This window comes from Condylostylus longicornis, unplaced genomic scaffold (genome assembly GCF_029603195.1).
Source record: "Condylostylus longicornis isolate FDR11 unplaced genomic scaffold, ASM2960319v2 ptg000166l, whole genome shotgun sequence".
Taxonomy (NCBI): domain Eukaryota; kingdom Metazoa; phylum Arthropoda; class Insecta; order Diptera; family Dolichopodidae; genus Condylostylus; species Condylostylus longicornis.
In genome coordinates, this window is record NW_026578134.1 from 382,992 (window position 1) to 397,154 (window position 14,163).

At 24.2% G+C, this 14,163-nt stretch overlaps 1 protein-coding gene across 6 annotated transcripts in view; it reads left to right on the forward strand.

Moving 5' to 3' along the window:
- The window catches only part of LOC129616265 (neural-cadherin-like), a 310,117-nt gene that overhangs the window by 238,978 nt on the left and 56,976 nt on the right, over positions 1-14,163 (forward strand). For all 6 annotated transcript variants that reach the window (XM_055531824.1, XM_055531823.1, XM_055531826.1 and 3 more), the window contains one exon: positions 9,832-10,014. In XM_055531824.1, coding sequence (XP_055387799.1) covers positions 9,832-10,014 — 183 coding nt within the window. The remainder of the gene's footprint in view (positions 1-9,831; positions 10,015-14,163) is intronic.

The window sequence follows — 14,163 nt, forward strand, 5'->3', positions numbered from 1 at the left end:
ACAAATTGCATCTTTAATATTTTTGTAATTCCATATATGATTGAAAATTTGTATTATTACAATATTGCTGAATAAATCCATGCATATACATAGTTTATGAATGTAAATTTCATAAAATGGAAAGAATTTTCAAAAATGGAAATAAAATCCAACAAGATAGAATTTTGAAATATGTATGTACATATTTAGAAGATATTCCATAAGATTTAAGTGTTCATCATGTTATGGATAAACAGGGAACAGGTAATTTTATAATAATATTGTTGTGTTTTGGAGATGAAAATATTTTCATCACAAAATAAATTGTGTTAAAATTTATATGTATAATAAAATATATCAGAGATATCTACAGCATACATACTTACATATGTACATGAATTCTACAATGAAAATATTTAGATTGAAGAATTTAAATTTTTCATTTTCCAGAAATTTTGTGTATCATGGATAATATTATTTTCTGTTGTTGTTGGATTGTAATGTAAATTATAAATTTTAAATAACTTAACTTTTGAACAAAAAAAAAAAATAGAAATATAACTGGAATAAGGTTTCAATTTCTTTTACTTCTTCTAAAACTTTTTTATATTTTTAATTAAAATTCTATAAAATGCCAATATAATGTACATATATGTAAGACCATCTCTAGAAGAATCTCTTATATTGAATTTTAATTTTAAAATAAACCAGCAGATATTAGACTTACTTACATATGCACATATTATATGTACATACATACATACATGTATTACATTTTACAATCAAATTCACTTTTGTACGAATGATCTGTAAAGAGCTTTTTAAATTAAAATTAAGTTTACCTACATATAATTTTTTAAATCCTCTTATTTCAAATTTGTTCTATATAAAATAAATTACATTTGATAGTACAAGTTAAATGTTATAATACTTAATAAACTATAGAATCTAATTTTTTATTGTAGCTTTCAAAATGTTTTAAGAAATTTAATTAAAAAATACAAAATTATTCTATAGGTAAACTTAAATAGAAATTTCTGAGGGAACCATTAAGAATCGGTTGAATTAATATTATTAAACTTTTTAAATTCTTATTTGAGTAATTGAGTTTAAAAGGAAACTGTTATAATAAGATCATTTTGAATTATAAAAGATTAAAACATATTTTTTTTTTATAATTTTTAAATACTAAATTTATTTCTTGTGCATTTATTCTTAATTTTAAATTTTCAAATAACTATTAGGCTAGGAAACCAAATATATTAAGTTAGAGATTCCAAGAAATGTAATTTTTGATTACTCAACATGCAAAAATACTTACATAATTTAATTTTAAATAAAATTTTACAATAAAATTTTTAAAATCATTTTATAATTTTTAGAATTAATAAGAATATCCAATTAAAAACTTGTGGATTCTAAGTAAAACTTGTATGTTGGATGAAAATTTTGTTTTTTGAATTATTTCATAATGCTAAGCCAATATTCGACCATACAATTCAATTTCAGTATACAATTGGAAATTGGATGTTGAAAATAAGTTTTAAAATTAAATTGTTATACGGAAAGTTTAATATATGACTTGGATAGATTTTCATTTTATTGCAACCATAAGAGGAAATATACATTGGAGAAGAAGAATTTAATATGAAAATCTAATTTAATCTCCTAACAAGTGCCAAATGAAAATATGTCAAATTTGAAATTATTTTATAAGAAGTTTAGAAAAAAAAAAACAATTCCATGAAAAATTCTTGGGTATTTATAAAGCTAGGATTCGTATATCATCAAATCGACAATATTGGTCAATTCGGAATAATTGGTATAAATTTGAAATTTTCCTCTCTTTTTAATATAATGCAATAATTTTTAAGATTTTATTTTTATTTGATAAATTGAGTTTTAAAATTATCAACATAGTTATAGTTATTATTCTTGGAATTCTGGAATTATTCTGGAACTATTTTATTATTTTATAAATCTCAAAGAATTAAAAATTAAAATTTAATTCATAAAATATATAAGAACAATATTCCGCTAATTTAACAGGTTACATGGGGTTCGTTTCTTAATTAGTTTAAAAATTTCATTTAATAAAAAATAATTTAGAGAATTTGTAACTTTTGAAAACAGTTTAAGTTCAGAACCTGAACATTTAAGTTCGATCATTCTTGAGGCAATAAAACAAAGGCGATTGTTTAAACAAATTTAATAATAATAAAAGAAAAATGTTGTTTTGATGAAGTTTTGATCTTGTATAGATTTTTCTAAAACGGCTTTGTTTTTTCTTTTTTTTACTTCCTTTTGAAATTTAAATTGAAATTTTAACACACATGCAATATTCTTACAACTAAATTTCTAAATGAAAATTTTTTTCATACTTGATGTTTCTTTTTTTTTTTTTTGTTTTTTTTTCTATAAATGTTCGAGTTTTTAAAGTGAGTGGGTGGTACTTAATGTTAGAGTTCATAAAATATAGTTTAAAGTTTAAACTTACAAAATAAATTTTTTTTTTTTTGATGTAATTTTTTTCTGAGTGTGATTATTAAGAAAAACTTTAATAATATGAAAAGGAATTGAAATTATTAAAGAACATATAGAATTTTTGAGTTTTGAAAATTAACTTTTAATATTCTGACTAGATTTTAGTTTCCTCTAAATTTCATGTTTGTTTTAAAGAGAATATAGTCCCTTGTTGAAATTCGGAGAAAAAACTATAATAAAATCATAAAATAAGATAAAAAAATCTATATATAAATTTCTATTTTTTCTATTTTCTTTATTTTTTGTTTCAAAACTATTTAAATTATTGGAAACTTTAGTTTAAAAAGTTCTGGCTACAAAAAAAAAAAATCGTATATAATTTTCTGTTCCTGAAAAAATTGTGTGTGAAATTTTCAAATTCATATGTGACCTACTATAAAACATGCAAAAGCAGTCACTAAATGAAATAGGAATAAAGTTTTGATAAGAGAATTAAAAAAAAAAAAATGGCGTATGGATCACATACGTTTTTTATTTTCAGGGAGAAAAATTATGAATTGGTGTTTAAATATTGCAATGGGGGCAAATAGGATAAAATATTGTGCTTAGGCAAAGGTTAATTGATCAGTTTTTATTTTTGAACTTTATGCTTTTTTTAAAGTTAGAATGTCAGAATTGAAATTTGAAATAATTTTAGAAATTCGGAATATGCCAATAAAATGTAAAAATTCAAGGAGTTTTTTAGACTAACCGTGTAATATCATTGTTTAATTTTTGAAATTAACAAAATTCGTCATTTGGAATTTGAATTCTACTGGTATTTCTTAATTAAAGTAGCTAGCATTAACAAATTTTTGTAGAAGAAAAAATTGTCCATTTTATGAATTTTTATTCCGATCGATTTTTTTTTTTTGCACAACATGTACACATATGGAAAATGTTTAGTTTTAGCTATAATTCAGCTGTTTGAACGAGTTCTACGATAAACTAATTGCTTTCTACTTCCATCCGAATACTAAGTATGTTTCAATCTTTGTCAAAATTACGGACGTACTAGACAGATTTAAGAATAAAAGAAAATTGGTTGCATTTCTTGTTAATTAATTGCAATTCTCTTGTATTTATTATCTCAGTGCTTAGTACCTTATAAAAATTAAAATTGATTTATGAATCTCTATTATCCTAGAAATTTCTGCCATGACCTTTTTCCTCTCATTTTAGTAGATTTCATTAATTTTCATTTTCATTTAATTATAAAAATTCGATTTTATCAAAAATAAAGTGTTTGATTTACATCTTATGGTTGATTGTTCTATCAAAGTAATATTGGTATGCAATAAATCTTAACCTACTACTTATTAATATTTAAAAAGTAATTGAGATTTAGAAAAAAAGCTGTCACGTGAATAGTTAACTATTAATTTTTTTAACAATAATTTTATTTCTGTACAAATATTTTTTTTTCAATAATTCGATTCGTATTATGCAATTTGCATGTGACATCATCGCCATATTTACTCTATGTTGTTGTTATCTCTAAAGTGTTGTTATATATGATGACTCTTTATGTCTTTGAATTAAACTTTAATTGCCTCATTTCACTTTTTTTTCCAAAATAATTTTTTTTTTCACAAAAGTTTTGAAAATGTTTGTATTTGGATACACTACAATAATATACATGAAAATTTTTCTCTGTGTAATTAATTTTATTGAATAAAGTGCTGAATTTTTGTTTAATTTTTTCGTTGATTTCTGGTTTTAAAAATGCAATTGAAAGTTACTATAAAACTAAAAACAAAAAAGAAATAGTTTCCAAACCATTTTCATTTTATTTTGTGATTTCGTAAAAAGTTTGTGTAATTTTTTTCACAATAAAAATAAAATTTTTTTAAATTTAATGTTCAAAACCTTTTATTTTTCAATTAGAATTTTTTGTTATTTTTCGCTAGTTTTCCACATTTCAATTTATCTAAAATATTGGTTACAATTATTTCTAATTAATTGAAAAAATATTGAAAGTTAATTGAAATAAATTTTATCTTGTGGATTAAGTGTTCATTAACAACAGGTAACTGATGTGATTTAGGTTAATTTATTATTTGAAGTAGGGGCGCGTAAGTTTTAAGCTAATTTTGTCAATTATTGTTTTGCTTGCATATGAAAGTTCAGTTTTTTATGACAATGTAGAAAACAAAATTATGTTGAATTAAAATATTTTTATAAAACCTTGAAAACTATTGGTAAATTAATTTTAAATTATTAGGAACTTGAATATATTATGGCATACACGGTGCCATAATTGATTATTTACTGTTGATGAGTCCAACCTAACACATTTTAACTAAACAAGATTTCAATTTACTCACTAAAGGGAAATCTGAATTTATTCTTTTTTAAAGATTTTGATGAAAATTGACGAGTTAAAGTTGAACTTATATTTTGTTCTTACCTACAAATAAAAAAATTTCTGGTCGCTGTTACCCCTTCTTTGCAATCTAAAATCTACAATCTACCTACAAATAATATAAAAGTCTGCAGTTTACGCATTTTGACTTTCGCTTTTTATTTTGGTAACTCGCTCGTTACTCAAAAAATTATTATTTAAGGATATTGCAAAAAATTTCTTCACACAGCTATTGTAACTTAATTGCTGTTGCAATAAAATTCGAGCTTTTCAAGTAATTTTGTTTCTAATTTGATTAAAGTTACGATTTAATTGGATAATTAAGCAATAGAAGACGATTTTCAAATTTTTCAAAGCGCAAGTAGAGAACGTCTTTTTGATAGTGATATTATTAAAATCAAAATGAACAATTGTTTAATTTTGGGGTCATCTAACTTATGTAGAAATAATGATAGAAGAGATTATTGAAATAGATTATTTTTAATAAAATTTAAGTTAGTAATTTTTTAAGCTTGCAATACGTTTTTAAATAATCACTTTGAACCTTTTAGGTTTTGCTTTATTCTTGGAGCACTTAAATATTTTAGAATTCATTTTTTAAAATAAAAATTTAAAAATAATTTGAATAATTCAAAATATCAAATAATTTCATTCGGTACTGAATATATTTTGTCATTTTATGTGCGGGTTATGCATAAACAATTTTTGTATAAATTTAATCTTTAATTTTGCTTGTTTTTTCACATTTTATACTTTTATAAGTTTGTTTAAATTGATAAAACATTCATTTACAAAAAAACAAACATACAGAAAACAAAAAATCCTTGAAATTTGAAAATTATCTCCTTTTCAGTAAAAGTTTGAAAGTTTATTTTAAATTTATGACCATAAGGATTAAGTTTCTTAATTTCTTTTAGTTTTTCTCTTTTTTTTTTGTTTGTTTGAGATTTAAAAATCAAGACCAGGTATTTTTAGACTAATTTATGTAAAAAGGTTATATGTAATTCTTATATATTTTTTTATGTGGCTCAGAGCTATACATATTACGTATATGTATCTAATTTACTATGTTGCACATGTGTGTATATTCATATGTGCATTTGTGCAATTTTATATAGAACTATATATTTTTATTTCGCACTTATCACTTGGCAGATAGTATTAAAATTATTGTTGAACTAGTTTCTGAATTCTTCTTTTATATTTAAAATTAAAATTAGAATGTTAAAAATATTTAAAAACTGAACAATATTACTTAATCCTTTTATATTTTTAAGGATGCAATTTTGACATTGTAAAATTTAGACTATACCAAAAGTTTACGACAACAAAAAAGAATGTGTTATAAAAATTTGCTTTTGTCCTTTTTTTTTTAATTTTTTTTTTTATTTCATTACATTACATTATAAATCTATGAATAAAATATTTTCTGTGAATTAATCTTGCAAGTGTGAATATAAAGGGAAATTATTTTACAATTTTATATGTTGGAGTGTATATCTTATGTACTTGTATGTTGGTGAATGATTATTGAAAGAGAATATTATTGTTCTACAAAAAAATGTAAAATATGTGTACAGTGTGTACAAAATTGTAACTTATATTGAATATTAGGGGTTATTTGATATTTGAGTTTTTAAAGTAAGGGCTACATAGCTTTAAAAATTTTTATTCTACAAATGGATTGTGATTTCATATAATGAACTGTAATACAGGCGAATTAAATCAAAAATAATGTATAGTTAGAGGAAGCCTTAAACTAGTTTTACAACTAAATATTTAATTAAGTTGAATATGAAATAGGGAATGCTTGGGCATGCCTCTAAGCATCAAGAGACTACTATGCGGAACGCAGCAGTGGGGCACTCCAACCTGAGATGGGCAAATGGAATAAAATACAAGCCGACAAGGAAGTTGTAGCCAAGGTTTGACTTCCGATGCACAAAGAAACTGATATCTTCGAAGGAGAGGTTTCAAGACAATAAAAGGGGTTATAGAATAGGCCAGGAGGATGGGACGTCCCGCAAACAGGAGGAGGAAAAAACTGTGACCCACGTGCTGTGCTCAGGTTCGCCACTGGCGAATTCGTGGTACAGATTTCTTGAGTCTTACTTCTTTCAGCAGACTATGGCGAATGTAAATACTAGGAGTCTTGGCCGGTTTCTGAAAAGCACTGATTGGTTCTAATTGACGGAAAAAGGAGATATCCGGCGGCACCACAAGGGCCCCAAATGTCCCAAGTATCCTCTCGAGGAGCCGCGTAAACCTTACCTAAAATACCAAAAAAAATTTTTGCAAAATTTTTTTCCAATTAATAATTTTTGGTTTCTCTTTTCAGAGTGCTCTTTCAAAGTTTGCAAATGGCATTCTGTTGACATAAAAATAACATCGTTTTTTATCAAATCATTCTTCGCTACATAAAATTCCATTTTTATTATAATAAAAGAATTTTAATATCATTAGAACATATTCTAAATGCAATTGCATTAAAGAAAAATTATAAAAAAAAAAATAACATAAGAACAGAAAGAATATTATGAAAGACCAAAAAAACTTTGTCAAAAGTTAATATGCTAATAGCAAACATGTGTTCAGTGATGTTTTAAAATTCTAATCATGATTCAATTTCTTTACTTGTTTTTATAGGTATGTATGTATGTATGTAATATGTATGGATTATTATATGATTTGATCTTAGACAATAACTATGATTTTTCGTAATGTTCACACGTTATAATTCATTTTATATATACACAAATATATTATAAAAGTAGCTTATATAATATTCAATATATTCACGTGTGAAAAAGTTCATATTTTAACTCACATAATAGTACGTAATCATACAATAATACATACTTGTATAATATTATATACATAATACTCTATAAATGATAAAGTGAACACAAAATGAAGAGTTAATGTGAAAAGAAATTTACTCTTATAATATGTTTGTGTGATATAGAATTTTGCATAATATTGTTATAAATTGAAAAAGTCTGATATGGTCAGAACCTAACCGAGCGCATTAAGTAGTATTTTTTGAACAATATACAGAAATCTTAATTAATCTATTCTTATATAACTTAAACTGCTATAATTTTGAATAATATTATAGCAATTTGGTCTCTATCCAAAAATTGAAATAATGGTTCTTAGTAGAGATTGAGGTTGGAATCCGATTTTATGGAAAAACTATTTAGTCAAATTTTAATAATCAAATAGAACTCAAATAATGAAATTCAAGGTATTGCAGTGATATTTTTGATATTGCTGTGATCAAAATTTTAAAATTGACCCCTAATAATAGTTTCCGAACTCCGTTAATTTTGGAAAATTTGTCAGTTTATTACTTTACTATTTGCAGGTGAATAATATAACATTTCGTAAAAATCTGTTGATTATTTCTTTGTTTATTGGAAAAATTTCAAATTCGTTTCTTATATAACAAAGATTCAATTGCTAATTCTTATCTTCTTTTCCCGTAAATTAGAACCAGCCGATAAATATGACAATTGATCATGCAGGTGGCCCGAGATCTCAAATTTTAGACTGAATATAGTTAATTTTCGTTAAAATTTTTTCGTGAATGCTGAAATGCATTTCGTTCGAGGAAAAGCTCGATATATCAAATTAGATGCGATACGATGATAATGCTTCCATTATTGTACCAATAAGAATGGCAAAAATCGGATATGTTAAAATTATTCTTAAAGGGAACATTTACCGAACTTTATATTGGTGTAATAGTATAGAATTAAATTTTTTTTTTTATTTGTGGTTTTAAAATCTTTTATCTTTTAAAGCAGTTTATGTTATAGAAAAGAACTTTTTATTATAAAATTTTTTTTTCTTGGAACCATAATATTAGCATACTATTGTGGTCCTGTATAGTAGTTGTATGATAATGAAGGCATAATCAGTCAGGATTTTGAAAAATTACTACTTTCAATAATAATGACAACATTTTCTTGTATTACATATTTTGATGACACCTATACATATAATATACCTCTGTTAATATTATACAACAAATACTAATGAATTAAGGGGTCTTTGTAACACACTGAAAAAAGTTTGATGAATGAATAGTTAAAATTTAAAATAAAATATGAGATTTATTTGAATATAATTGAAAATAACAATATGATTTTGTGGTTACTTACTTAATATAAAAAGACAAATTGAATTACTGTAGATTTAGGTATTGCAGTAATCTTATGTAAGTGTCATAAGTTATTCAGAAGAAAATAAAATATGCTTATATGTAGGTAAAGCGTATATCTTATCGTAAAACTAACCTTTGTCATCTGCATAATAATATTATACTCTACATTATTGGGGAAAATTCAATCGAAACCAAAATCCAATTTGATACTCCAAATGTTGTAATGGATAGGCTTAATCAATGTTAAATATACAAATTTTTCCGGGGAACTATATTTGTTTTTCATAAATCGAATTTAGTTTAGAGGAATTTTATAAAACACCTTTACGAGTTGTAAACTGTGATGGTTTATTTCGATTTCGACTGGAGGCATATTCAATGTAATTTTCATTATTGAAATTTATTCATATATTGAAAATATTAACAATGTGCTAAAAAACATTTGGAAACTGACTATAGTTGATGTGCTTGATAATTCCCTGTAGTTTATGGCTTATAGTTAAGACATTTTGTGTTTAAAATATAAAACAATTTTTATTTTAAAGGAACCCCCAAGAATATGGTAAATATTATATTCACATATGTATTTAAGTATATTATATAACACTTTTATATTTTTATGTGCGGGTTCTTACATATACATATGTACATATATGAAATTCTTATTTTTATTATTGCTAAAATTTTTAACATGTATTCCATAATAATGCGATTGTATTTCTTTTATAAATACCTATACAATTTGTTTTTTTTTTTCAAACCCTGCTAATACAATCTTTTCTCTTTTGTTATTTAGAATAATGGTGCCCAACAATTGGCCTCTGAAGCAACTGTATATATTATGCTTGAAGATGTTAACGATGAAATTCCATTGTTTACTGAACGTGAACAAGAAACAGTACTTGAAGGTGAACCAATTGGAACGAAAGTAACACAAGTTAATGCTATCGACAAAGATGGTACATTCCCAAATAATCAGGTAAGTGTTTACTAAATACATAATACGAGTATATAAAATAGAAAAAAAGCCAAAAAAAAAAAAAGAAAAAAGAGGAAACTAAAAAAAAATCTAATGCAACATGATTATGCAACATTTTTATTTATGTTTTACATAATATAAAATGTTGTTATTGAAAGAAAAATATTGTAAATATTGTTTGAGGATTATTTTTAGGGTTAAAAAATTTAGTATGGTATTATATAAGGATTATGTTTTGTTAAGGTTAATACAGGGTTCTAACCTTATTCAGGATTATTTTGTACTGAATTTAGGTGCATATTTTTTAAATAAAATTTATTATTTTTCAAATCATTATTAAAGGTGAGCTGTAATTTTTGTTAAGTAGACAATAACTCTAATAAATAATTCTTTCGCCTGAAAAGAACTATTCTATACTATATGCCTACGTGTATGCTAAGCAGTAACACATAACAAAATATTAAGGATCGGAAATTAATTGACAGAGATAAGTTCAAATAATTTAGTAAAATAATTGAGATATTCTATAAGAGAACTTCAAAAATACGATAATGAGTTCAGTCATTTGGATCAATTTTGCTTGCATCTATAAAATCTATTTAACTGCTGTTAGCAGTTTCATCGCTAAACATAGTGCAAATATTAAATTTCAAGAAAATCCGATAATATTTTTATATTTATTAATTGATAAAAAATCTCAAATCAACCCTTAGTGAAAGCACAATTGCAATGATTGATGTCATTAGAAAAACCCATAAATTTTTTTTGACAATGGGAGTCGAAATTTGGATAATTATTAATATACAAATGTGGACTAAGTTTGTTGACGTGCAAAAGTAGAATATGTTTAGAATACATAGGAAGATGATATGATTTAGACATTCCCCCTGTGTCTCGGGGAAAACTCCAAAATTAACCTAATTAACATCCTTAGATCCATTGATGAATTAAGGTACAATGTTCTATATATATGGCTTGAGTATAACTTTAACTTGAGTATAAGTTAACCAGAACAACTGCATGTCCACACATTCTTTAGCAATTACTACTTTAATAATAATAATTTTAATGGCATTTGGTATTTGATTATGACACACTCTGTGCTATTTAAGATAAATTTAAAAAATATATATGTATATTGTATTAATAGTATATAAATTTTAAAGTGCTTAGCATACAAAATAGTAAACGCCGCATACACGTACATGTAATATATATAATAAATAAGTAAAATATAAAAAAATTTTACTAAAATTCTCAAATTTACAATAAAAGGATTATATTTTAAAGTTTTTTATTATTTTTTTATTTTCCGTGCGGTATCTAAAATTAGAGCAATGAAATTTGAAAAATAGTATAAGATAATTTTAAAAATTTATATGTGCTTAGGTACCTGAGCAATTTGTGAGTAAACTTTTAAATAAATTTTTTTTAAAAATGTTCATTCATAGTTGAATTTGTAAATAAATATATAAGTTTAGTAATTTTATTACAATTTTACATAAGAGATAATTTAATTTAACAATTTCGTTTTACAAATGAACCATTTAAATTTAAGCTTGGTTTTTCTTTTTCAAAGGTTTAAGTAAATTCTTGAATACTAAAAAAATGTTTTTATTTTTCAAATTGAATGTAGAAATGTTGGGTTTGGAATAGGCTTTTAAAAATTGAATTTTCAAATAAATTAGCCCTTTCTCAATGAACTCTCTTGAGAAATTAATTTTTCTTGGATTTTTTGCTAGAGGAAAGAGCGTTCTCAAAACATTTTTAAGCTTAAAACCTTTAAGGATTGTTTATTTTAGTCAGCTAAGTGCGGTGAAATAAAAGACCTCCTTTACATTCTCAAACTTATAACCTCTTTACATTCAGGAACTAGCTTTTTCCAACGAAGAGTCGAATAAAACTGGCAGCATGACTGTCATGAAAAGGTTGTCGATCAAATTAAATGTTATCGTGAACCGAACTATATTTTTCTTCAAATTCTGATATCTTATGCTTTGGAATAATTTTCATTTGTAACGGAAGCGGGCTACAATGCAAATTATTTTGTTTTATACATAAACCATTTTCTATTTTGTTTATATGAAATTTTCGAGTTCGTTTGCCGCAATATCTGCAACTGTTAGCATTGATTTCTTGTTACAATAACCTCAACAAAACTTGATTATTATTTTATTATTTTGTCGAGATACTTAAAAACCGAGATTGTATATAATTTCCCTATTATATAAGATTTAATTTCAGTTCTCAACAGAATTTATCTTTTCACCTGATTTAAATTTTATTTATTAAATATATTGGAATAAATAATCTGCATATAGCTATTATGCTTCAAATAATAATTTATCCTAGGATACTATAAATTTTCTGATATAAAATAATTTTTTTTATTATAATTGGAAAAAAATTCTCACTTTTTAATTTTAAATATTCACGACTTTTGAGAACGAGAAGAAATTAAAAAAATTTTTTTATAAATATTTTAATTTTTCAAAACTTTTTTCATTTATAAAATTTGAAATTATTTCAAAATTTTGAAATATTTCTTAGAATTCAGTAATAATTTCTTAAAAATAAATTCAGTAATAAGTTGAAATACAAGTAGGTACGTACCTATGTTACGTAATGTAGAAGTGATAGGCTCCATTTTAATATGCGTGTGTATAAATAAAAATAACTTTTATAATAAATTGAAGAAGAAAAACAAAAAAACAAAAAAAAACAAATTTTTTAAAGATTGTCATAATTTTTAAATACGACACGTTTTATAACTTGGTTTAACGGAAATTTACAGGTAAACATTTCAAAAATGATCAACGTGTATATTATTTTTAGATGTATATATATATATACATACTTAATACAATAAAGGTTATAGATACTTTGATTTGATTTATTATTTCATTACTGATATTCGTCCTTTTGGTTTGACATAAGAAATATCAAAAGGAAAATAATAAAAAAAAATTTAATGTGGCCAGCATATAATCGATCACAATGTGTATTGTCTAGTTTAACCAAAGTTATGCAAAAGAATATAAAAACTTCCTTTAAAAATTTTTTTTTTAAATTTTAAAGAAGTAAGCTTTTAGCTAATACGAGTATGTCAAAAAAAATATAAATTTGTAGAGTTTTGCTTGGGTCATCCGAATCCTTTGAAAAGTAAAAATATTAAATCGACTCCCAAAGAGTTCTCGACTTCTGATGCATCTCAAAAGCTGATCAATCCGGGACATAGCCAAAATACGAGTAAACTCATATATAAAATATAATCAAAATCGCTTTAGCCGTACTTGAGACATACGAGTATACATATAGACCGACATCTCTCTGAAAATAGTTCCCTATCATGGAAAAGTGCGTTCCTATCCAAAAACTTGACATCCGAAATTTGATGCCATCGCATAACCTTCCTTATTGTATGCAATGCGGTCGATAAAAAGACTTAAGAAAAAAAAAACATGTTGTAAAAAAGTTTTCCTTTTAAGATTTTAACATTATCACTTATGCAAGTTCAGTAATTTTAGCTTCAAAAGTTATAAAAGAACAAGTCTAACTTTATTACTGAATTTAAATTGTTCTCAATTTTTGTTTTTTAATCCAATTTTAGTTAAGGTTTAAGAAATTTTCATTGAAAAACTTTTATCCATTTTAATTTTATATTCACCATACCTACATATTTGTATATTCAATTTTATTTGTTATACTAGAAAATTTATAGGTATTTTTCTTGAATTCATTTCATTAAGGACAATCGTAAAAATCACTCATTCTGATAAATTTCTAGACGATTATGGCCGGAAAATATTCCTTATGTCACCGATATTTTTTAAAATTTTTTTACAAATCGCCATTATTTTGCTAACCGAATTGCTTCATAATTTTTGTACAAGAAAGAGCAATTTTTGTTATGATTTGCAACTCGGGAGCTTTAGATGTAATTGCACTATTGAGCTGTAGAATTAGGCACATAACCTTTTTGGAATAAAGTGATCAAAATAACAGCAATGTAGTTTATTACTTTTTTCCTGTGATCAAGTGATATGCATTTTTTAGAAACAAATTTTAAGGAACTTCAATTTCTTTTTAAAATTGTTCATTTAAAAAAAAAAAACAAAAAAATATTGAATTTTTTTTTATATTTTTAAA